Source organism: Pseudonaja textilis, chromosome 2 (genome assembly GCF_049901715.1).
Source record: "Pseudonaja textilis isolate UNSWEBS1 chromosome 2, rPseTex1.2, whole genome shotgun sequence".
Lineage (NCBI taxonomy): Eukaryota > Metazoa > Chordata > Lepidosauria > Squamata > Elapidae > Pseudonaja > Pseudonaja textilis.
In genome coordinates, this window is record NC_141991.1 from 146,613,921 (window position 1) to 146,639,994 (window position 26,074).

Sequence of the window (26,074 nt, forward strand, 5' to 3'; positions counted from 1 at the left end):
GAAGGCAGGAAGGAAACATTCTGGTGTTGCTTACAGAAACTGCCTCTCCGTTAACCCTTATTACATTCTTGGCAGGACTAGACTTCCTGTCTCAGGAACTTCTCTGGAGTTTTTTTCCACTCCTTTGCTGGTACTTTGCCTGTGTGGAGTGACCATTCAAAGTTACAATGACCCTGAAAAAAGTGACTTATGACCATTTTTCACACTTACGATTATTGCAGCATCCCCACAGTCACGAGAGGCCGGGCGAGGAAATGCGTGCCTCGATGTGAGTGAAGTTGAGTTGGCCATGCCCAGCCAATAACATGAGCACTAAGCCACGTCCACCCACTCACATGACCACCAAGCCAAGGCTACCACCTAAGCCATGCCCAGAGAACCAGTTGTTAAAAAATTTGAATCCCACCCCTGAATGTGGGCAGATCCTATGTGGAGCACCATTGGTTACTGTCCCTTGAAACCACCACCAAGCTGCAGAAGCTGTGGGATAGAATTCAGTACAGGGAGTCCTCGGCTTACAACAGTTCATTTAGTGACCCTTCAAAGAGCACTGGAAAAAGTGACTTGTGGCCATTTTTTTCACAGTTTTGCAACCTTCATAACGTCCCCAGGATCATAGGGTCAAATTTCAGATGCTTGGCAACTGGTTCATACTCACGACCGTTGCTGTCTCCCAAGGTGATCCCCTTTTGCAACCTTCGGACCAGCAAAGCCAACGGGGAAGCCAGATTCACTGAACAACCAGGTTACTAGCTTATCAACTGCAAGTGGTTCACTTAACAACTGCAGGAAAGAAAGGTCGTAAAATGGGGCGAAGCTCCCTTAACCAATCAAAATGTTAGGCTTAATGGTGATCGTATGTCGAGGATTACCTGTCTCTCCCTCTTACAATATAGGGATGATACAGCCATGAAGGGCAGATGGAATTGGGTTTTTGGGAAATTCATTTTTTTCCACTGAGAAGCCAGAAACAGGTCGTCTGAAATTTAGAAGTGCAGGAAGTATTTTTTTTCAGCACGTTACTTAAAAAAAAAAAGAAGAAGAATGAAATTGTCCACTTGCAATCTTGTTTGAGATCTTGGAGAGCCACGGTTGGTTCGGCATTTCTATACATAGCAGCTATCGGATATCTCTACGTGGGACTGAACGTGGGACCTTCACCATGCAAAGCAGGAATGATGGTCTCCCTCCATAGCACGAGGGACGGTCAGAATCAAACCAGATACGGTGATAATGCCGATTACAGTACAGCCAGTGAGCTTTCTTTTATACAACTAGGAAAACAGGGACTCTCTATCAACAGGATTACACCGACCATCAAACCAATGAGCTGCTGAGGGTTGATTCTTTTTCCCCTCTGCCAAGCTTATCAAGAAATGGGGCTGTTTTTAGAGAAGCCTAAACTTTTCAAACTAACTGTCCTAAAGGTGCTTTTTTCAAGAGGCAACTGGACTTTCTTGTTTTTCTTTGAAAACATTTCGCTTCTCATCCAATCAGCTTCTTTAGCTCCTCTGACTGGATGAGGGGGGCGGAAAGCACCTTTGGGACAACCATGACCTGTATGACCGAGAATCTCCATAGACATGTTCAACTAACTGTTGAATTTAGGGTCGCTTCCCCCTTAGGTAGCTGATGCTTCTTTGCTGGCTTGGCTATAATCTCTCTTGGCATTCTCTGCAAACACAAAACACTCTTCCAGCACGCTGTCTCCTCCACAGACATTGCCAGCTAGCAGTTAATGAATTAATTCTGCAAAGTATGGTATGAAATGGAGTTGCTTGGCTATCATAAACTCCTTGGCGAGCTTATGCAGAGGGCAGTGCTGCAGGCGTGATACTCTCACAGTGGGGCTTTCTCATAGGGCTTGCGAGGAACTCAAAACATAGGCTTGGTTGCTTTTGAGGACACTTTTCTCTGCACCCCATAAACATACTCCACTGTGCCTGCTCGGCTTGAATTCCAGAGTGGGTAGGGGACTCTCCAGAATGTGGCAGGTTTGGTGCTTTTCCCAGGGTGTCTCTGTCTGAGGTCACATCCCTCCATCTCTAGATGCCATCTACGCTTTGTGTGTCGTCCTTGTCAAGGCCTGTGCTGGGCAGGGTTTCCAGGTCCTCCCCAATCTGGCTTAGGTATCCTCCTTATTCCAGGTTATGAAGGAATGTGGTTCACCTCTTTGTTCAGGGTGTTCTGCTGGGGGCCTGGCTAGCGAAACGTAGAGTCCTCCTTGGCTTGATGCTGGCCTGGTGTTTTGGGGAGGAAGCTTGCTGACGGGCGGTGTCTGTCTGGTTGTCCATTTGTTGGATCCCAGTACTTAGCCTTCCAACTGAATTATATAAGCCCGGCATAGGCAAGCATGCCAGCCAACAAGATAGGAGAAAGGGACAAGTATATAGCATAAGTAAGCAGTAGCTAAGCTAAACCCTTCTGAGGAATATCTACCCTGGCAGCTAAAAGCACAGGGGGGTTGATCTTACTCTTTTGGAAAATATGAGGTCTGTAACTCCTTTAAGAACAGGAGAAGTAGAACCTGGGGATACAGAAAGAAACCTGGGCAGGAATAGTGATGCTCCTGGGGGACAAATCTATTGCCAGGTGCTTCTTGAAACAACTTAATGGACAAGTCAGCTGGACTAGTTTCTCTTTGCTCCACTGCTTTTTAAAACAAAAGGGGAAAGAAGGGATACAGTTGCCTGAAATTCTGATTTTGGAGACAAATCCTAAATCCAATTCTGACTTTAGAGTCCTAGGGAAGTTCTTGAATATTGCAGTTTCATTAGCTATTGGCATAATAAGCTATGGAGAGAGAACATTCAGCTTCAGAGCAAAACCTAGTCATGTCCTGGGTTCGAAGCCTGCATCCAAAAGCGAAGAGAGGGTCCTGTTCTTGCAGAATGCAGACTTTGCAACCCTGAACTTTAAAGCAAAGAGAAATTGTCTAGCTCACTTGTATTCAGCAGCAGTGCACCTGGTTTGCTAGCCATCCTGCCTGTTCATATTCTAGCCTTTAGGATATTTGGGGAGAAACTAGGGGCTTTTCAGAGTCTGTCTTTGTCGGCTGTGTTCCATTGCTTTTTTATGGATTCTTGTCATTTCTTCTCATCCCTTCTTGTCATCTTTAAGTGCCCTTTCTCTTTCAACGTGCACTCCATGTTTCTCACTCCTCTTGTTGGGATGGTGGGTCACCTCTATTTTCCAGGCCACAGATCGTCCTGTCAACGGGCTGGATGCTGGACTGCGGCCTTTCGACTTGGTTATTCCTTTCACTATCAAAAAAGGAGAGATTACAGGTAATTTGGAAATGTAGCTTAAAGGCAGCTATATGCATTAATAGCCTGGGGAATGAAATATGTAACATTCAGCTTCCTTGATCCCTATTTTTATTTTAAATCGCTATTTTTTTACAGCTAAGGTGTTAATGAGCAAGGTCTGTTGAAATTTGTGAGGAAGTTAAAGATTTATGGAGATTGGCAGGTTGAGGGTTTTAAATCTTTCCTTTTCCCATGGTTCATAGCTAAGAGATGCAGAAAATAATCATTAGCTTTTATTTTGAGGGAATTGCAGGTGTTCTTGGGGCAAAATGTGAATTACCTGAATGCAATACATGTGGCTTTTCTTCTAGGTACTTTGCAGAAAGTGATCTGCTGTCATCTCTTAGCTAGATTTGACACAAAACTAAATCCTTATCTTTAGCCAGAACTTTCACTTCGTTGCTATCTACCAAATAAGTTGAGTAACTAACCATCTATTGGAAGCTGCAGGGGAGATGCTAAGGATATCACTTCAAGCATAGATAGTATAGCTTTTCCTGTCTCTTCCAAATATATTGGCATGCAATCGACATCATTCCCAGCTGATACGACAGAAAGTGCAATCCAGAGTATCTGTAAATCCCCAGGCTATGGAAGGGGGATTTCAGTGGCTAGCTTTAGGCCTCTAAAACCACCACTGTCTAAAAATGTCCTTGCAAAATTCTTAGGGGATTCTAGCCTAGTGTAGATAAATGCCCTAGATCGTATCCTGTGAGTTGCTGCATTGGACAATAGAAGTCAGGTTTTGTTCAAATGTCCCACTGATCGCATATTAACAGAATAGTATTATAATATTAATAGAATAGTAATAGCATATGGCTTCCCGCTCAGACTAACCGAAGCCACTGAATTGTTTTTGTTTTTCTTCCCATCCCCTTTCCAAAGGAGAGGTACGTATGCCCTCTGGTAAGGTGGCCAAGCCAGATATTACTGACAATAAGGATGGCACAGTGACGGTGCGTTATGCCCCCACCGAGGCTGGCTTGCATGAGATGGACATCCGTTACGACAACATGCATATCCCAGGTAATATTGCAGACTCTGGAGTTTCCCGGTTATCCTGGTTGGCGAGTGCTGAGTAATATCTAAATGACATCATGACCCCTTTCTGATTCAATAGGTAGCCCCCTTCAGTTCTACGTGGATTATGTTAACAGTGGCCATGTGACAGCTTATGGTCCTGGACTCACCCACGGTGTGGTCAACAAGCCAGCTGTCTTCACAGTCAATACAAAAGATGCTGGAGAAGGTAAGCTGTGGCATATGTTCCTCCTACCAGAACTGTTCCTACTTCTGTTTGGGTCTTTTCCCTTTGGAGGACTTCATACAGCAAATACATACATAAATTGTACAAATCAGTTACTGGAACGCCTTCAAACAAGTTGGCTCTTAAGCTTGTCCAGGGCCAACCTGTCTTCAGTATTTGACCTTCTGGTGTTTGCAGGTGGACTCTCTTTGGCCATTGAAGGACCCTCTAAGGCAGAAATTGGATGCACGGATAACCAGGATGGCACCTGCACAGTATCCTATCTCCCAGTTTTGCCTGGAGACTACAACATCCTGGTGAAATACAACGACAAGCACATCCCAGGGAGTCCTTTCACTGCCAAGATTACCGGTGAGATGCAAGACTGCTCTGATGCGAGGTGGGCTAGGCAGCCAGCTGGCTGATGCTGAAGCCCTCCTGCCTGCCTCTGCTTCAACAGGTGATGATACAATGCGCATGTCCCATCTCAAAGTGGGCTCATCGGCTGATATTCCCTTGAACATCACTGAGACAGACTTGAGCCAGCTGACAGCCACAGTGGTCCCACCTTCCGGTCGTGAGGAGCCTTGTCTGCTCAAACGCCTACGCAATGGGCATGTGGGTGAGTGCCCCTTTTTAGCCTACCTCTGAGAATTCATGGGTAGAACAAAACCGTCGGAGAGGCTTAACGAATTATCTCCTCTTTCCTTCCCTCTCTTGCAAATGTCTCTGTAGGAATTTCATTTGTTCCCAAAGAGATTGGAGAGCACATTGTGAACATCAAGAAAAATGGGCTGCACATCCCCAATAGCCCTATAACGGTGATGATCAGCCAGTCTGAAATTGGAGATGCCAGCCGTGTCAGGGTTTCTGGCCCAGGACTCAGTGAGGGCCGGACCTTTGAACCTTCAGAGTTCATCATTGACACCAGGGATGCAGGTACACAACTGAAGTTTTAATACAGCCTTTGAAATGTCTTTAAGTTACATTGTTAGATTTTTTTTTTAATTTAATATTCACTACTCTTATTGTCCCTATGCTGGCTGGAAATGACGGCAGGTGGTAATCCAGCACATCTGAAGGGTGCCTAGTTGGGGAAGGCCAGTCTAAAATGCAGCCTACCCCAAGAGGTAAAGTGAATATGATGAAGTTCCTGAGGTAGACGGGGCAGATTTCATTTACAGGGCTTCAAAGATAAGACAGAAGGTTCTGGAAAGCTACTGTGCCATTTTCCCACCTTTAGCTCTATGAGGATACCGGCCAGCTTGGAATGGTTAAGAAGCAGGGGTGGGATCTGACCGGATAACCACCCGGTTTGGGGAGCGCATGCATGCAAGTCAAATGTGCGCTGCACACGTGTGTGCACTAACGGCTTCAGCAAGCATTTCCCTTCTCCAGCTGACAAGCGGCACTCAGCTGTGTCGCGAAAAGCAGCTGAGGAGGAAAACGCAGCCACTAAAGAACAGCCTAGAGACTGGGAGGGCGAGTGGGCCAGACAGCAGACCAAAACCTCCTCCCAGTGAACCGGTTCGGTGTCAGCTGCTCTTCGGAGCTACTGGTTCTATAAAACCGGACCAAACCGGTAGGATCCCACCCCCCTGTTAAGAAGGTCTTATACAGGTAATCCTCGACGTATGGCCACAATTGAGCTCAAAATTTCTGTTCCTAAGCGAAACATTTGTTAAGTAAATTTTGCCCCTTTTTATGACTTTTCTTGCCACAGTTGTTAAGTAAATCACTACAGTTGTTAAGCTAGTAACACAGTTGTTAACTGAATCTGGCTTCCTCATTGACTTCGTTTGTCATACGGTCACAAAAGGCGACCTTGGGTCACTGCAGCCGTCCTAAGTATGAGCCAGTTTGCCAAGCATCTGAATTTTGATCATGGGAAGCTGCAACAGTCATAAGTGTGAAAAAAAACATCATAAGTCAGTGCCGTTGTAATGTTGAACTGCCACTAAATGAACTGTTGTTAGTTGCGGACTACCTGTATGGCATTCCAACTAAAAAGAAGGCTTAGACTGAACTAAGACCCACCCTAGCTTAGTGTTCTGTTGCTAGAATTAAGTGCTCATGTCTGAAAGGTAGAGAAGTAGATTATCTCAGTGAAGGGTCTCCAGAAAAGGAAAATTTTCACACGGACAAGGATAAAGTGACCTGCACATTTCCCTTTGATGAGTAATTGAAGGGAAATTATGTAGCATTAGCATTAAATTGTACACATAAGTTGCTGTATTATTCTTAAGGGTGCGTATTTTTACCACGATGATGAGTTGCTCAAATGTATCCAAAAGCTTTTGATAATAAATGGATCTTTCTTTAGGCTACGGCGGTCTGAGCTTGTCCATTGAAGGCCCCAGTAAAGTTGATATCAACACAGAAGACCTGGAAGACGGTACTTGCAAAGTCACCTATTGTCCCACGGAGCCGGGCAACTACATCATCAACATTAAGTTTGCAGATCAGCATGTGCCTGGTGAGTGCATTCGTCCTTGTTGTATCACAGGGGACCAAAGGTGGGTTCCAAAAGTGTTCAGGGTCCCCCCAAAAGATGGTTCCAATAAGGGTCAGGCAGATAGGTCTTTAAAATCTGGATGGCTGAACAAGCTGTTGTAAGACTTGGTTCCAGGGGTGGGCCTCAAACATTTTAGCAAAAGGCGTTCTGACTGGTTGCTGGGTGGGTATGGCCATGGTGGGCGTGGCCTAGTTGGCCTCCTGCATCATGGCGGGGGGCATTTTTGCCCTCCCTGGGCTCCGGAGGCTTTCCTCGAGCCTCCAGGAGGGCGCAAACGGGCTCCCTGGGCTCCAGAGGCTCTTTGGAAACTGGAAATGGGTCCATTTCTGGCCTTCCAGAACTTCCAGGAGGCCCGTTTTTCACCCTCCCCAAGCCTTCGTACACGCCTTGCATCCCAAACGGGCCACGTGGAGACTCCTGGGAGGGGTGGGGGTGGGGCAGGGTGGGCAGGGCCAGCCAGGCGTGGGATTTGGGGGTTCTCCAAACTGCACAGAATCTTAGCTAGGGGCTCTCCCGAACCCCTGGGAACCCCCAGCGGCCCACCCCTTGCTTGGTTCCCAGATAGATAAAACTATGATATGAAAGACAATAGCGAGGGGTTCGCCACTGTCAGGCGAGCCCATAAATATTACTTGGAAAATCATCACTTAGTTTATGTCAGCAGTCCCCAACTTTCGCAGCTTTGCGGACCAGCGGCGAGAGTGGCGGGTGGGAGAGGATGGTTCTGTACAAGCTGTGGGTGAGCGTGCTCGGGCCGATGGAGATACCCCCTCATTCTTGCATGCCACTTGCACCACTCGGGATTGGGCCAGGGCCCAGGAGTTGGGGATCCCTGGTTTATGAAGCTGCCGAAGAGCCTCACACCTGCCAATATCATTCTTCCTCTTGTCTGCCAGACACTTTCCTTAAATCAGTATTTCCCAAACTAAGTGAATTATGGGGGTTGTAGTCTAGCTCATTTAGACAGCGCAAATCCATTCCAGGATTTCTGCTATACTGTAAAGCAGGGGTCGCCAACCTTTTGGACCTCAGGGACCACCAAACTCATAATTTTAAATCACTAGTATGAATTTTGACTGACTGTGGCTTGCTGACCTTGGTGGGAGAGAGAGAGAGAGAAAGAGAGAGAGAGAGAGAGAGAGAGATCTAATCTAACTTCAGAGGGCTGGCAGTCATGTTCTCTCTCTCTCTCTCTCTCTCTCACACACACACACACACACACACACACACACACACACACACACACACACACACACAGGTCCCTCATGCACACCCATCCCCTCCAAGGCAACCACATTCCTTCACTAACCTACTTTTCAGCTCCTTTTTGGGGGGAGAGAGGGAGGGAGGGAGGGTATCCTGCGATTCCAAATAAAGAATGATTGGTCGGTAGGAAAATGGGGTGGGGGATTTTCCTGCAGACTTTTGGGGGGATTTTCCCAGGGACCACCGAAATTTTCTCACGGACCACCAGTGGGCCTTGGCCCACCGGTTGGCGACCACTTCTGTAAAGCGCGGGTGTCAAACTCGATGGTGTCATGTGGTGTATTGCAACGTGTTGTTTTTTTACCTTTGCGGAGCTGGGGTGTCCATGGCCTGTGCGTGATGCATCCTGCCGAAGGGCCACCAGTTTGACAGTCCTTGCTATAAAGGGTGGTAACAGTAGCTGAAAGTTTAAAGTGGACATTATTTTCTAGTGCTTGCTTTGGGATTAAGTAGAGAAACATGAATCCAAAATGATGGGGGAAGGACATCCTTACCTACAAAACAGCTGGTTTTGAACATGCGCACCCAAAAGTTGCGTGAGCAAGTAGGACTGAGTATCTCAGGCTTTTATCAGTTTTTATGACACCAATAAAAGAGATGATTGTAGCTTAGGGTTGACCTGGGGAATCCTCGGTGATAGTTTTCTTGAAGAGATTTCATTATCAAACTAGGCTTGGTAATGTGAAACATCTGCAAGAAAACCACCAAACACAGAGAGCGTCAAGGGCATCACAATTTGTATAATTCTGGTCCTTTTTCCCAATCTGCTGCCTTTTACATTTAGGCCAGATTAACTCCCATCTTCCCTGACTTCCCTTCCCTTTGGAAGGCACCAGACTGGAGAAAGTGGCTTTAGGTGCAGCTAGGCACATAGTTGAGATGCCACATTGTGAAAAGTAGCATAGCTAGCATCCTTAAGGACATTCTTTCCACTGCAAAGTTTTTTTGTGGAGTTTGTTGAAATATTTAATTCTCCACTTCCAGGACTGATAACCTAAAGAATATGACAATTTGCGCATGATCATTCAACTTAGCAAGGTTGAGTGCTGAAAGAAAAGCTGTTGCTACCATAGAGAGCCAGACATTCCCCAACATTTCCAAAGTTGTTGTAGGGCAGCTAATGCTTCTGGGGCTGTATAGCCTTGATACCATTCTGCTTCTGCACAAAACTTATTTATCAATTTCTCCCGTGAAAGGATAGATAAGATCTGACTGGACTGTGGAGAATTGGGGGCTGTTTAAAAACTGCCATTAACAGGTAGGTTTTGCTTCCCTTCTTGATCTGGTTTTCTGACACAGGGAGCCCATTCTCGGTGAAGGTGACAGGAGAGGGGAGAATGAAACAGATGATTACGCGCTGCCGCAAAGCCCCATCTGTCTCCCATATTGGCAGCCAGTGTGACCTGAGTCTGAAAATCCCAGGTAAGCGGAGTCCAGGGGGAGAAGTGAGCTAAGTAGGGGGTTGAGCAACTGTTCGTGGGTGAGACTAATCCAGCGATAATGGAGAGCTATTGCGAGAGCCCCATGCCTTCTCTGAGGACAAAGGAAGCATTGTAAGAGTTCACGTACTCCTGCTTGTTTGAGCAAATGCTAAATTTGGTATGGTGTTCAGTCCTGGACCGTTTCAGGCAGGCGTCCAGGTCTTAGCAGCAAGGGTCTGACCATGTTGAATAGATTCAACTCTTCTGGTTTCCAAACCCTGGTTTATGCTAAGTATTATCTAGCCAATGGTTTGATTTAACGTGGTTGATTTAATAAACGGTGGCTTAATGTATATCCAGCATGTGTTCCACGTTCTATGGTGAGAAGTAGCCCTACCAGCTAAAAACCAGTATTTCATGTAGCAAAAATGTATCCATGTGTAATTCTTGTGCTGCGGTCCCCAGAAATCAACGTCAGGGACATGACCGCCCAAGTGACCAGCCCGTCGGGCAAATCCCACGATGCAGAGATCTTGGAGGCAGAAAACAACACCTACTGTATCCGCTTTGTGCCCACTGAGACTGGCATCCACTCAGTCAGCGTCAAGTATAAAGGACAGCACGTGCCCGGAAGCCCCTTCCAGTTCACAGTGGGTCCTCTCGGGGAAGGGGGTGCACACAAAGTCCGGGCAGGTGGCCCAGGCTTGGAGAGAGCTGAAGCTGGTGTGCCAGGTATGGTTATCAGTTGGGGGAAGACCCTTAAATTGTGAGTACCTTGAAGGTCAATGGAATGCTCACCCTCACGTCGTATTTAATGCATCAAGGGTAAAATGGCAGGTGGTGATGGATGGTGGGTTAAGTGGATCCTAGTGGAGGATCTCTGTGTGGTCTCTAGATTAGCATAAACTGCTGTCTTCTGCTTGTCCTGATTTTGCAGTCAGAAGCACTGAGGCGCTTCCAGATTGAAAGGATTAGCCGGTGACCTCACCATTGCCCTGAGGACACCCAGTTGGGGGCTTCTTTCATGTCCCTGGCAAGAGCTGGAGTGAAGGACGAGAGCTCAACCCTGCCCCAGGCAGCTCTCGGGTCTCAAACGCAGGCTTGCTAAGCTGCCCAGCATGCCAACCACTTGAGCATTGTGGTCCTTTTGCTTGTCCTGATGGTACTAATATTTAAAGCCTGGGTACATTGTATAAAAGTCAATGGCGCTTTAATCATGCTGTTATTGAAACAGCTGGAAAGCAATTTTCCAAGAACTGATTTACATCTAGCCTGATTCCTTTGATTTTATCCCTCAGTCTCACAGATAAATAAGCCAGGCTTCAAATAGATGCAAAGTTATGTAGGATATACAACACTTACCAGAACTAATTTTCCACTCCAGTGAGGAAGTGTCAGCTCTTTGAGATAGACCAGAGAAGGAAGCCAAAGTTATAAACACTAACATCGTTTTTATTATAGGGTTACAGCAGCGGCATCTTGTCAGCCTAAATGTGCCTCTCCCCTGCCTGCCTTTGTTCTAACGAGAACTAGGAAGGCTGGAGTCTGAAATGTTTTGTCAGACTACATTTTTGTTTTGGATTGGGATTTCTTTATTTGTCTTGACTGCGGCTCTTCCTCCTGTTCCTCGAGGGTTATGCCCTCCTCCCATTACAGGAAGTGTGGGGGAAACTGCCAGATGGTAGGATTGGCATGTAGGAACTTCGGATCTGATGAAGAGATTCCGGACAACTCTGTTTTTGTTTGTTTGTTTGTTTTTACACTTTGGTTACCCTTTGCAAAGACTACGTGCTGTATTTTAAATGTTATCTACTGCATGGGTTGACACATCCACCATGGTTTTGTAATAAGAACTGTTTGCCTTGTTCCCCAGCTGACTTTAGCATCTGGACAAGGGAGGCAGGAGCCGGTGGTCTCTCCATTGCTGTGGAGGGCCCCAGTAAGGCAGAGATTGCTTTTGAGGACCGGAAAGATGGTTCATGTGGAGTTTCATATATTGTGCAAGAGCCTGGTAAGCAATGGTGGGGGAAGTGAACAGTCACAAGTAGTGGGATTCCAATTATTTTACTACCGGTTCTGTGGGCGTGGCTTGGTGGGCCTGGCAGGGGAAGGAGACTGTAAAATCTCCAGTCAGAGGTGGGATTTGCCGGTTCTCCGAACCACTCAAAACTTCCGCTACTGGTTCTCCAGAACTTGCTAAATACCACCTCTGGAAGTAGTTGCTTCTGAACTAGAAACAATTGCAATAGAGCTAAATATTTCACTATGGGTTAAAGAGAAAGTCAGTTACAGCTTCAGCGGGGCAGAGATTTGATTTGGACATTTATGAGAGGAGGTGAATAGTTAAGGATCTTCCTGGAGATTATAATTATGATTTCTGGCAGCTTTATTGTAAAAGCGTTGACCTCTTCTCTTCAAATCCTGGCCAAGCAGATTTTTTTTAAAAAAAAAGAATTGTGAAACTGTAGAAGCAGGATAGGAAAAACACGGCGTTCAAGTATTGCTGGACTGTTCATTGTGAACACTGATTGGGCTTTTTATAAAAAAATTCATTTGGAGTCCAGTGCTTGGATTCCAACATTTGAAGATACCTAGACATGTCTGCTTTACAGTAATCAGTATTATTCTGAATAAGATAACCTTTATTGTCACTTTTTTCTGCGAACTCACTGGCACACATTAAAAATAAATATATACTGTATATTTTCAAAAGAGTAGCATGTGTGTATCCCACACTTTTACACACACACACACACACACACTGAATACATAGCGGAAAAAAGAATCTTAAGAATGAACAAGGTTGATACTATATGGTACAAAGCTATTATAGAAATGTAGCTGTTCTGTTTCAGATACCACAAAGCCTCTTCCCAGAAGGTCACCCAAAGAATTGTGACAGAATATTTATATGAGTCACCCGGGGGGTGGGACCCTATGCCAAGTCAAGGAGTGAAAAGGATAGGAATTGAGGAAGAGGGCCACAGGTCTGAAAGTAGGGAGAGCAAGGACTTAAGAATGGGATGCAGTTGGAATGGAACGGCTTTTCAGATGGTAGAAAAATAAACCTGAATAAAGAGAGAAGTTTGTTGGGGCAGGGATCTCCCAAAGAAAATCAGTATTAATTCTCACTAGAGTACGAGGTGGCTGCCTTTAATATTTTTTTAAGGTAGTAGTGTCAGAGCACACTATGGAGAGGCTCCGACTGTCTTTAAGTCTTTTTAAATTTTATTTTAACGTTTACACAAAACTTTTTCAAATGCCTCTACTTTAAATTTCAGAAAGCTGGGTTCCAAAATAATGTCTAGATGGCCCTGAAAACTGAAAAGAGGAGCCCCGTCCAACCCTGAGGCCACAGATTGTCACCCTTGCCATAGCATGATCTCTCACTTTTGTAGGACATCAAAACTGGGGTGTTCTAGAGGAGGAGTCCCCAACCTTTGGGTGGGTCCCCAACTACTGGGCCGCGGTCTATTTGTCACCAATGTGAGTGGTTGGCTAGTGCACGGGCATGCAGGCACACACACAGCCCCACTTGTGCAAGCATTGGGGGTGCTCATGGCCCCACTTGCACAAGTAACAGGTGCTTTTGCACACATGCACCTGCCCCTCCCACAAAACCACCCCCTCTTTACCCCCTTCCCCCCTTCCAGCCACCAACCCAGGAAGTGGTGTCTAGCTTGACTATAACTTATGATGCAGCATATTCCCAAGCTGGGGTTGGAGAAAGCAGGACGCGGGAGCTCCTTTCTAGCACCTTCTCTTGGAATAGGCTCTGGCAAATCCCTCCGTGAACTGCAGAGCAGCCAGATTCTGCACTCCCAACTGGGCAACATTTCTTCCAATGTTGAAGAGAACTTTCTGTTTGGTAGGGAGGCTGGCAGCTGTTCAGCGCAGCGACCATCTGGAACACAAGCTGGCTGACTTGCTAAGGGGAAGAAACCCAGAGATGTGACCCCCCCCCTTCCCCCCGAAGAGCTTGCCTTAAATCAAAATATTGTATCTGAAAGCAGCATTGTTCTAATCCCACCATAAATCTTGTCAGGGTAGCATTGAAGAACATACTATGGGTGTGATCTGCCCTATGCTAGCTCGAGCGACAAAAATGCCTTTTAAATAGAGAGATCTAACTGGTTGGAGATCTTGTGTTGAAATTTTTTTGGCAGTGGTCAAAATGCATCATCTCAACCAAACCATTAAATGCCAAATGCTGCTGCAAGTTGTGCACCCAGAGCTGCCAAATAATACATATGTGACAGCTTCTCCATATGGACCCATGGAGCAAATCTGGGAAGAAATTTCAATTCCAGGCCCCCAAAACTCAAGCGCTCTTCCCTCTGAAGCATTTGCTGTGTTCTGTTTCATTCTGTGTTATTGCTGTTGATTTAAAAAGGATGACGAGTTAGAGTTAAAATGCAACATCTTTAAAGTGTTACAATTAAAATTTTTCCAAAACATTTCTTCATGCAGCAGCTAGCTTTCTTTTTCTTCCTGCTGGCTAAACCAATCATGTTTAATTCATCTTCTGGAGCTTGTACCCTTTTGAATCTGAATTAGTGCCTGACGGTTGTTTTTTCTTCCTGTGTTCCCCTTTCCTGACAGGTGACTATGAGGTTTCGGTGAAGTTCAATGACGAGCACATCCCAGACAGTCCCTTTATAGTACCTGCCACTTCCACCTCTGATGATGCCCGCCGACTCACTGTTTCTAGTCTTCAGGTGAGGCACTGGGAGAAACCGCCCACTTGCTCCCCCTGCTGGTTGGGTGGAGTTGGCACTGTTGCTCTCCTGAGTTGGCTTTCCTTCACCACAAAGAAAGAAGAGAGTAGATCCAGGCTAAGGAGAAAGTGTCCAGGGATCTGTCCTGCAGACGTGAAGTAGCAGGGGTGGGTTGCCCGAATGCCTGGTCAGCTGCAGGGGAAGGAGATCAAGTCAGTCTCACTCAGAATAGTCACGGTGCCAACTTCCTGACTAGACAGGGATCTGCTCTGGGGTTTTTCTCGTGTCTCGTTTAAAGGCTGCTAACAGTCCTGCACTCCATGCCAAGGTTTAAAGATGGAGAACTCCCCTGGGCACGCTGCATCTGCTGATCTGCTGCCAAGCTGAAAAGGCTACCCAGCCTTCCTCTTCTCTAAGCTGTACCCCTTTGCTTGCCCTCCTGCCGCTTGTGCTGTGCCCAGCTTCCAGGGGAGCTCTCCCTCTCTAAGCCACCTGGCTCAGGTAAGTGGAAGCCTGTCTTGTATGTGTCAGGGGAGCGGGGTGGGGGACGCAGGGCTCTGGAACTGGATGCTGCGGCCCTCTTGGCCCTTTCTGCTGTCTCATGTGCTCTGTGCTTCCAGGAGTCAGGGTTAAAAGTGAACCAGCCAGCCTCATTCGCTGTCAGCTTGAACGGGGCCAAGGGTGTGATTGATGCCAAGGTGCACAGCCCCTCAGGGGCTTTGGAAGAGTGCCATGTCACCGAAATCGATGAAGGTAGGTGCTTTGACATCCTTCTTTTTTTTTTTTGCAAAGTGCCCTGTTAGGCTTACTGCATCAAAGGGCTGGTTGACCCACCTATCTCGCCTCCAGGTGTAGAGCAAAGACTACCAAAGTCTCTTTCTTCAGCTCCAAAAAGTGGAGTCTAGAAATGCCAGTTTGTGTCAAAAGTAGAATCGGACTATTCTGTGTCCAGATCCCAGGCCTTTGTTCTTTGTATAAATAGCCGAAGAGTTTCCCGAGAGACTGCTTTAACAATGATCTGTGTCATGCCCCTGTCAGAGTCTGACTCTGAGGAGGAAGCCGAACAGCTGACAGGGAGTGGGAATGGCTGTGGAGGAAACTGGGGAAGGGCAAAGTCCGGCTGGGCAGAGCAGGGTTGAGGTAGAACAAGGGGGAGGTAGAACAAGGGAGAGGGAATTGAGAGGAAGAGCCAGGCCCACCTCCTCTTCATCCTAGGGCACGCAGGGTAGAATGGAGAAGGGAGCAACATTGCGTGGCTTACAGGGGAGGAAAGGGCCCTGATTCCCTTCATTAGCTGCAGCTGGGAACACAATGTATAAAAAAAGGCAAGCTGCGTGCAGCAATCTGTTGGGAGCAAACGTGACTTTATCTTATATCGTTGTGGCTTATTTGTGTTCCTGGCGTCTTCCCAACTGTGTGAGTTTTGCTGTGCTTTCAAATCTGAAATTCTTGCTCCTGCCCTGCCAAACTAATTACTTCAGTTTGGCTTGTTTGGACTTTAAGTTACAGTTTGTGTTTACCCTGTTTTGGACTGAATTTTCTGCAGTCAAAGGCTGCTCCTGGGAGAGTTTTTCTGCAGCCAGAAGGTAACCTAGACATTGGGGCAAAGTTGGAGATAATAAAGGGATATTGATTATCTGACTGTGTTGTCTTTGTGCCACGCCCCGGGTCATCACAGTCTGTGGAGATTCTCAATCATCCAAGTTATGACTGTCCCAAAGGTGCTTTTCCCAAAAGGCAACTGGACTTTCTTTTTATGCACTGAAGAGGTTTCTTGGATGAAAAACAAAACATTTTCAAAGGAAAGAGAAAAAAAAACCCAAGGAAAATCCAGTTGCCTTTTGGAACACGTGCTACAATATTAATGTAGAAGCATTTTTAAACCTAAATTGCTTTCTTGGTCAACATTGGAAGTACTTTTTTCCATGTACTTGAAAAAAAGTAAACTGTCTCCTGGTGAAAACCATCGTGTATTGTAGTGTGGTGTGCTGTGCTGTAGCAGCGCCACAGAGTAATTGTGCTCAGTTGTAGCTCGGCCCATGCCATACTAGACTTTTGGTTGAAACGGCTTGCATTGACTATGGCTTGGAAGCAGATGGAGAGCTCTGTAAATGAATGATAGTTGCTGTAATGTAATCCTTCATTCAGCTAAGATACACTGGAGTCACCAGCCTTTATTGTTAATTCCGTCAAAAACACATTGCTCTAATCCAGGGGTGTCAAACTTGCGGCATCACAGCAGTGTCACGTGATGTATTGTGACTTTTCTCCCCCTTCACTAAACAGGGCGTGGGCGTGGCCAGTGCACGACGCACCTGGCCCGTGAGTTTGACAGCCCTGCTCTAATCAGTTGTTGTCACATTGTAGATACTAGAAAACAGCTCTACCTTTTAAAAACTTGTTCCGATAAAAGGACTCTTGCCCACTGTTGCAGCCCAAGGCCGTCAAGTACGTTCTCTGAGTCCAAAGGCAACAAGTCAAATCCAGAGAAAACCTTCCTGCAGTCTGTAACAGTAGTGGCTCAGCTGGGGCAAGAGAGTGGTGAGTTGAGCTGACCCAGCCTTCCAGAGAGGCAGACAGAACTACTGGCAATACTTGTATCTTCAAGCTACTTTACCAAGGTCTCCTGATGGGCATAGCCACAAAATGTCTCCCCACGCTGATAGTTCTCCAGTTCACATTTGCTGCTTCGGGAGGCAAGAACAGAAACAGGCCCAGAGCCAAAGCCAAAGCAGATTCTTGGCTACCTGCCACTTCCTGCTTACTTAAGGACTTTAACAGACAGATCTCCATCCTGGAGCCTGAACTGTCCAGGATAAGAAACAATGCTTCGGCCCCAGTTCTAATTATGGGGTAGCCCCCACTGTCAGACTCCATCTGTCACAATTCCCATCTGGTCAGCATTCCCCAAGTATGCTTAACTGAGGCTTAATTATTTTAAGCAGCAAGCACATCTGCTCACCACCACCTACAAGTTGTAAGTCAGCATAGGTCAGCTTACTCCTGGCAGTGTAAAATGCTCACAACACAAATAGCTAACACCTGATAATTCCCCAAATTTAAAAGCAAATGGCTGAAATTTTGTAAGCACTTACAAAAGGACATGGAGATATTTTCTAAGATTGTAGCAATCACTTTATTTTGGTGTGTGGGCACATATACACACAAGTGTGTCTATGTGATTGCTAAAAGTTAATGCCAACTGTATATCATTGATTTCTGTTCTTGCTGTAACTGATGGCCACAATATGAAAAATCATGCCATATTGTTAGCTGTCCAAGCCCTGGTTTAGCCAATGCTGAACTGTTGCTTTTGCAACCGAAAACAACCTCCAAAGCAAAGCTTTGTTCTTAGATTCCTTGCTGTATAGATAATGAACTGTTTTTTGTTGTTAGTTGCGAACGCCGACTGCTTCAGTGACTCCCTCCAGTCACCTCATTCTCTGTCGTCCCTTCTATTGCCCTCAATCTTTCCCAGCATTAGGCTCTTCTCCAGTGAGTCCTTCCTTCTTCTTTTTTAAAAAAAAACAATTTTGTTTCGGTTTTCACAAAACACAGAAAAATAAAACATCTTTTTTTTAGTGAACAGCTTGGTTCCAGGTTTTCAAATCTCCATACAGATATAATCTCAGTTACATATTCATCTTTCATATTCAATTTCATATCTCAGCACTACTTTGAATGTTCTTTATTATTTTTCCCCCTCAAATACTCCCCTCAGGCTTATTTTATAACTCTCTCATTCATTTCTAAATCTATTGCATATCCCTTTCAAGGTTTTCATATTTTCAAAATAATTATACTTTGATCTGTCCTGTGTACAATTTCAATCCATATCCACATTTCAAACATTACAAAACAAGGTTTCCCTTACAGTTGCCAATTAAAGTGTGTCACCTTCATATCTTATAGTTGATTTGCTTTCACATCTCATTAAATATTCTACTTCTAAATTATCCCATTAAATAATTATAGTCCTTCCTTCTCATTAGGTGGCCGAAGTATTTGAGTTTCATCTTCAGGATCTGGCCTTCTAAAGAGCAGTCAGGGTTGATCTCCTCTAGGACTGACAGGTTTAATCCCCTTGCAGTCCAAGGGACTCGCAGGAGTCTTCTCCAGCACCATAGTTCAAAGGCCTCAATTCTTTGGCGCTCAGCCTTTCTTATGGTCCAACTTTCACAACCATACATTGCAACTGGGAAAACCATAGCCTTGATTATACACATTTTTGTTGGCAGGGTGATGTCTCTGCTTTTTAGTATGCTGTCTAGATTTGCCAGAGCTTTCCTCCCCAGAAGCAAGCGCCTTTTAATTTATTGGCTGCAGTTCCCATCTGCGGTGATCTTGGAGCCCAGGAAAATAGAATCTGTCACTGCCTCCATTTCTTCCCCATCTATTTGCCAGGAATCGGATGCCATAATCTTAGTTTTCTTAATGTTGAGTTTCAAGCCAACTTTTGCACTCTCCTTCCTCACCCGCATTAAAAGGCTCTTTAGTTCCTTTTCACTTTCTGCCAATAGAGTGGTATCATCTGTATATCTAAGGTTGTTGATATTTCTCCTGGCAATCTTAATTCCAATTTTTGATACATCTAGCCCTGCCTTTCTCATGATGTGCCCTGCATACAAGTTAAAAAGGCAGGGGGACAGTATACAGCCTTGCCGGATTCCTTTCCCAATTTTGAACCAATCAGTGGATCCGTGTCCAGTTCTCACTGTTGTTTCTTGACCCGCATATGTTTCTCAGGAGACAAATAAGATGGTCTGGTACCCCCATCTCTTTAAGAACTTGCCACAATTTGTTGTGATCCACACAATCAAAGGCTTTAGCATAGTCAATGAAGCAGAAGTAGATGTTTTTCTGGAACTCCCAACTTTCTCCATGATCATCCAGCGTATGTTGGCAATTTGATCTCTAGTTCCTCTGCCTCTTCGAAATCCTGCCTGTACTTCGGGTAGTTCTCGATCTACATACTGCTGGAGCCTAGCTTGTAGGATTTTGAGCATAATTTTACTAGCATGTGAAATGAGTGGAATGGTGCGATAGTTTGAACATTCTTTGGCATTGCCTTTCTTTGGAATTGGAATGTAAACTGACCTTTTCCAATCCTGTGGCCACTGTTGAGTTTTCCAAATTTGCTGGCAAATTGAGTGTAGCACTTTTACTGCATTGTCTTAAGATTTTGAATAGCTCAGATGGGATACTGTCACCTCCACTAGCTTGGTTGTTGTTCAGAATTCCTAAGGCCCATTTCCACTTAATTTTATTAAGTTTCCATATTTTAAAAAACATAAAACAAAACTTTATACATTATTATCAACATCAAGACATCTTTTGCATTTCCTCACATTTTTCAGTATATGTATTTACTTATTCCTTTACCATTGCAACTTGCTCTTACTATAAATCAATAGCTTTTATCCTTACATCTCAATCTTCTCCATGGTATATTTGCTTATTTACATATTTCCTCATTCTTTTCCTAATTGCCGTTTTATTTTCTTAACCACTTATTTCTAAACCACTCATACTAGGCATACCAGGCCCTATAATAAATTGAATCTTCTCTGTCTTTTATTTTGATTGTTAGCCTGTCCATCTCTATGCAATCTATTATTTTTTTTAATAACCATGCCTTCTGGTGGAACCCTTTTTTCCTTCCAGAGTTGTGCGTACAAAATCCTTGCAGCTGTTAATATATGTAACATAATATATCTATCTGTTTTATTGCATTTTTGTGTTATTATACCTAATAAAAAAGTTTCCGGATTAAATTCAGTTTTCTGATTCGTGATTTCTTCTGTCCATTGTCTAATTGTATTCCAATATTTTTTCACTTCCTGTCATGTCCACCAGGTATGAAAATAAGTGCCTTTTTCTTTTCCACATTTCCAACAATTTGGGTCTGAGTTAAACATTTTTGCCAATCTAGCGGGAGGAAGGTGCCATTTTGTATTGATGTTCCTTGTATGCTGTGGATGTAATTAGTTTGTAATTTGATCCCCACATTCTCCAATTTTCCAGGTCTATTATGGCCAACATTTTTCATCCATACCACCATTGTCTCTTTGACCACCTCCTCTTCCATTTTAAAATCTAGTAGAAAGTTATATATTCTTGAAATCATTTTCTTTTCCATTAATTGTAGAATTTTATCTAATTGATGCTTTTCCATGCAGAAACCAAATTGTTCTTTGTCCTTCTGATATCTTGCCTGGATTTGCATGTATGGTCACCAATCTATCTTTATATTTTGTTGCTGTAATTCTTGTCTCGTTTTTAATCTTCCTTGTGTGTCTAATAGGTCATTGTAACTCCTCTTTTCTCCCAGATCCATTACATATGGGTATATTTGTGCTTCCATAGTTGACAACCAGTTCGGTCATTACTTTTAATGCCCCATGTTTTCCTATCCTGAATATATCTTGACTGTATTTGTAAGTAGGACCACCACTCCAGATTTATCCCTTGCACAATCAGTTCTGAACTTGTTTTCAGTTCTCCTTTCTCATTCAATGTATCTGTATGTAACATTTTTCCATGTTTTTAAAGGATTTTTACACATACAGTACCTATGCACATCTTCCTTTATAGTGTCTTGTACTGCTTACTTTTGATATAATATACTTGAATACAGGTAGTCCTCAATTTAATAACAGTTCAATTAGAGACTGTTCAAAATTATAAGTCACTTTTTGAAGTGCCATTGTGACTGTTTTTTACACTTAAAGATCATTGCAGCATCCCCATGGTCACATGATCAAAATTCAGGTGCTTGGCAACTGGTTCATATTTATGAAGTTTGCAGTGTCCAGGGTCATGTGATCAGTTTTTGCAACAAAGTCAATGAGATATCCAGATTCACTTAACAACCATGTTACTATGCAATGATTCATTTCACTGTGACAAGAAAAGTTGTAAAATGGGGCAAAATTCACTTAACAAATGTTTCACTTAGCCATATAAATTTTGGGCTCAATTACGGTTGTAATTTGAAGACTACCTGTGTATTGTACAATTTTCACATGGAGAGTAGTGTAACATCAAATACAGAAGGCAAAAATTTAGATATCTGTCCTTTCCTTTTCTTGTGTATGGTACTCATTTTAAGATTCCTGTCTCTTAAAGATGCCCGTTTCTCCACCTATGTGTTGCTACAGACAAATACGCAGTGAGGTTCATTCCCCGTGAGAATGGTATCTACTCAGTTGATGTCAAATTCAATGGAAGTCACATACCTGGCAGTCCCTTCAAGATTCGTGTTGGGGAAATAGGCCAAGCTGGAGACCCAGGGATGGTATCCGCCTATGGCCCTGGCTTGGAAGGTGGTGTGACAGGTAAAAAGGAACCTGGATTAAAGCCAAAGATTCCTGTGAGATTTTGGTAAAAGCTAACTCTCTGGCTTCATGTGTTCTTTTCTTCCCTCCCTCTCCTCTGTAGGAAACCCTGCTGAATTCATAGTCAACACTACAAACGCTGGGTCTGGAGCGCTATCTGTCACTATTGACGGTCCCTCAAAGGTGAAGATGGACTGCCAAGAGTGCTCGGAGGGCTACAAAGTCATCTACACACCCATGGCACCTGGCAGCTACCTCATCTCCATCAAATTCGGTGGTCCTTATCACATTGCTGGCAGTCCTTTCAAAGCTAAAATCACAGGTAAGCACACAATGGGAGAAAAAAGTTGCCTATGATTTGTTGAGAGATTCTTCTTTACGCTATGTCTGTATTTTTTCCACTTTTTCCCTCTTCACTGTTGAATTCCCATTATCTCTAGAGGAAGCCCTCAACCATTTGAAGGGATATAGGCTGGGGAAGCTATGGGCGTTTTGTAAAAATACAACGAATGTCACCTGCTTGCATTCTGCTAAAGCCTGGAGCTTTCATTTAAGTGATGATGGAGAACAAATGGCATATGGCATTGACATGACTGGATGTGCTGTCAACCCAAGGTTAACGTCCTCTCTTCTTCCTGGCAGGGGCCCGCCTTGTTCCCAGCCACAGCCTCCATGAGACTTCCTCCGTCTTCATGGATGGAGTACCCAAACCTGATGGAGCAGCACCCAAATTTGCTTCAGATGCCAGCAAAGTGGTTGCCAAGGGGTTGGGCCTCAACAAGGGTTTTCTAGGCCAAAAGAACTCTTTCACAGTCGATTGCAGCAAAGCAGGTGGGTTTAAGTGACTCCTCAGGGTGTGCAGAGGCTACCGTATCTCCGGTCAGATATACTGATATTTTTTGGCTTCTTAGAAAGCCACACCCCAACTTTTTGTATGGTTAGCTTTTGGGGGCTCAAAATTGAGCAGTGACTAGGGACCTGGTGACTATTGTGGTTTGATCTGTTCAAGGCTGTCTTATTAATCTGAAATGTCTAAATACATGTCTGGCAACATCCTCCCTCAGACCTTCAAAGTAACGATGGATGAAAATCTAGATCATGTTCCACCTTATTCCACCTTAGATTATATAGCAGGGAAGGGGAAGGAAGGAAGGAAGGAAGGAAGGAAGGAAGGAAGGAAGGAAGGAAGGAAGGTAGGTAGGTTGTTGTACTAGGCTATTATGTGATTGGGTTGATTTTGGCTTAATGGTTTGTGTGAACCTAATTCCAGTGATTTGTGGACCATATTTATGTGGGACAGAGTTTATTCATAGCGTGTGAATCCAGGGAGTGCCAGGGAGATGCACCAAGCCAATTGTTTTAGACGTTCTACTTAAGGGGGTGATCCACTCGACACAACCTCATCGCCAATGACCTTTGTAAAGACGACTTGTTCTCTCCTTCTTTCTCTCCAGGGAACAACATGTTGCTGGTGGGTGTACATGGCCCCAAGACCCCATGTGAGGAGATCGTGGTGAAGCACTTGGGCAACCGGTTGTATAACGTCACCTACCTGTTGAAGGACAGAGGCGACTACATCCTGGTGGTGAAATGGGGAGATGAGCACATCCCCGGCAGCCCCTTCCGTATCTCCGTACCTTAAAGCTCTTCCCTCTGCCTGAGCGTAACACTGCCTCTCCTGAACTCACTTTGTAATGCTTCTGCCTCTTACTTACTAATTGGCAGGGGTGATGCCAAAGAGGGTGGCTTATGGGGTGGGAGGGATGAGTGTGGGTGGGTTGCCCTCAGAAGGAAGAGATTCCTGTGGATCTGTTTACATGCAGCAGTAATTATTTCCAACCATTTTGTTTTTCCTCCCGTGTCTTTCTTTCCTTGGCGGGAGGCTCCATTGATTTTTCTCACCAGCATGCCAGCTTCATGCCCATGAACTGAACTTGTGCTCTCCCCCAGAAAGGCCACCTTCCCCATCAACAAAATATGGCACATGGATACTGCCGGTGCATATTGTTGCCATCCACTGCTGGAGAAACCGCTGCTTCTCCTGGAGTGCAGACGGGCCTGTCCCTTTCGTCTCTTTGTCCTTTCCCCTTTAATGGCTTGAGATGGAAGCTTTGTGGGTAATCAATAACCAGTGGCAGGAGCTGCTCCTTGCTTTGCCAGTTTATAGCCAAATCCTTGTTTAGTCCTTCCAAGATTTAAATTGGAGTTGTGCACAACTGCCAGTACCTTTTCTTCGACAAGGGAAGGGAATAAAAGTTCTGCTTCAAATGCCCGTTGGTGGTCTCTGACTGTTTTTTCCCCTTTTAATATTGTATGCTCTGTTCAGCCATTGTCTGTTGAGATTCTGGGTTATGTCCAGTGATCTCCTACTTAGTTCATTGAAATGGCTAATCCTCCTTGTTTAGATCATCTGACTTTTGTAACCATCGCCTTTCAGTAGCTCCACAGTTACAAGGGAAAGCTGATAAAGACAATCTGTATCAGAGAAATCTCCTTGAACTTTACCGATCTTCTGAGGAGGCTCAGAGATTACCAGGAATCATAACTGCTACACTCTGAAGCAAATAGTATTATATAAGCTGGAAATTGTTTTGAGATTTGTTTATTTTTTTTGAGCAAACAGTAGATACTGACTCAAGTCTCAAGTTCCTAGGATTGTTCTCTGTCAGGCTGAATTGAATTCTTGCAATCACATTTGCCCATTAAAACAAAAACCAGCTACAGGCCTCTAACTGATCTAACAGAAAGTGTCATAATAGACATTTATCAAGTATGGAAGCTTCAACTTGTCTTGGACTTTGTTCTGGGAAGATGACTAGAATATATTAAGTCTAAAGAGCTGGCTATTAAGGTAAGAAAATCCAAGTTGGACCAGAGAAGGAATCTAACTAGGACAGGATTCACTTCCCTGAGCAATTAACCAGGTGCCAGAGGAGAGTCCATATTCAGGAAAAAATACACAGCAATCGCCTGCTTCTGTTTCCTAGCAACTGGCATTCATAGGCAATGAATCTGTGACACTGGAGGCAACAAGCAACCATTATAAGTAGCCACTGATAGTCTTCCTCTTTATAAACGATGAGTTGAGAGCTAGCATATTATAATGATTAAGGTGCTGGATTCACATTGGGGAGACCAAGATTCTAGCCCCTGCTCAGAAACAAGCTCACTGGATCAGGGGTCTCCAACCTTGGCAACTTTAAGACTTGTGGACTTCAACTCTCAGCTTTGCTGGCTGAGGAATTCTGGGAGTTGAAGTCCACAAGTCTTAAAGTTGCCAAGGTTAGAGACCCCTGCACTGGATGATTTTGAACCAGCCCAACTCACCTCACAGGGTGATTGGATAGAAAGAAAATGGGAGTAGGAATGGTTATGTATGTCGCATGTATGAGCTTTAGAGCAAAAAAAAAGGGATATAAATTCAGCAAACTCTGCCTAGTAGATGAGAAGACAATACCGATTATGTTGGCTTTTTTTTTTTGCCACACTCATTTGGGCATACAAAATAGCAGAAGGGACTATAGAATATTTCACCTTAGATGAAGAAGTTATAATGGTTAAATGCAGAATTGTGCAAACCCTACCCTTCCAAGAAGAAATGCCTTTAATTTTGTTGTCAAGGCAACACATGGAGTGATGTCCAACTGTATTTGTTTCCTTTATACAGTAAAAAACGGGAGTTCCCTCCTAGTTCTTGGCAAGCAATGACTATTATCTCCTATTTTATTCTTTGCATGTTATCAATGCTGTCTAATAGGCCTGAAAACTAATGTTTAAAGAGACCAATTGAGAGTTTCCTAAACAAAACAGTATGAATGGACAAGGGCACTTTGCTTGGGCCAACTTTACTAATTGTCCATTGTTTCTCTTTCCACTGAAAAATATATTTGGCGTTCCTTGGAGCCTTAGAAAGTTTTCAAGCGCTAGGGTTATGATTAGATCCTCTTTTACGTGCTCCTTGCTTAAAAAAGACAGACAGCTTCAGCAATTAACTGGCTGCAGGAACCTTCATAAGGTTATGTGGGTAGACTACAATTCTGCGGAAAAGACTAAAACAGGTGTGAAATTTGTGTCATATCTGGACTTTTCCCCCTTCGCTAAACTGGGCATGGACAGCCCTGGTCTAAAACATCAGGAATGTAGTAGTTGGCAGAGAATGGAGTTTCATAAAACCACGTCCATCTTAAGAAAAGCACATTTTAGAGCACTTACTGCTGCGAAGAGTACTGCTAGAAAGGGTGTGGCCAAACTCCCAGGACTATC

The 26,074-nt window shown here is 44.4% G+C and overlaps 1 protein-coding gene across 5 annotated transcripts in view; it reads left to right on the forward strand.

Annotated features, from left to right (window-relative positions):
- The window catches only part of FLNA (filamin A), an 84,143-nt gene extending 60,060 nt beyond the window's left edge, over positions 1-24,083 (forward strand). For all 5 annotated transcript variants that reach the window (XM_026711468.2, XM_026711471.2, XM_026711470.2 and 2 more), the window contains 16 exons: positions 3,197-3,287; positions 4,194-4,334; positions 4,429-4,557; positions 4,753-4,926; positions 5,015-5,176; positions 5,290-5,493; positions 6,878-7,030; positions 9,635-9,757; positions 10,222-10,488; positions 11,630-11,767; positions 14,359-14,474; positions 15,095-15,227; positions 21,635-21,811; positions 21,915-22,133; positions 22,454-22,642; positions 23,266-24,083. In XM_026711468.2, the coding sequence (XP_026567253.2) occupies positions 3,197-3,287; positions 4,194-4,334; positions 4,429-4,557; positions 4,753-4,926; positions 5,015-5,176; positions 5,290-5,493; positions 6,878-7,030; positions 9,635-9,757; positions 10,222-10,488; positions 11,630-11,767; positions 14,359-14,474; positions 15,095-15,227; positions 21,635-21,811; positions 21,915-22,133; positions 22,454-22,642; positions 23,266-23,453 (2,604 nt within the window). In that variant the 3' untranslated portion in view covers positions 23,454-24,083. The remainder of the gene's footprint in view (positions 1-3,196; positions 3,288-4,193; positions 4,335-4,428; positions 4,558-4,752; positions 4,927-5,014; positions 5,177-5,289; positions 5,494-6,877; positions 7,031-9,634; positions 9,758-10,221; positions 10,489-11,629; positions 11,768-14,358; positions 14,475-15,094; positions 15,228-21,634; positions 21,812-21,914; positions 22,134-22,453; positions 22,643-23,265) is intronic.
- The last annotated feature ends 1,991 nt before the right edge of the window (positions 24,084-26,074 follow it).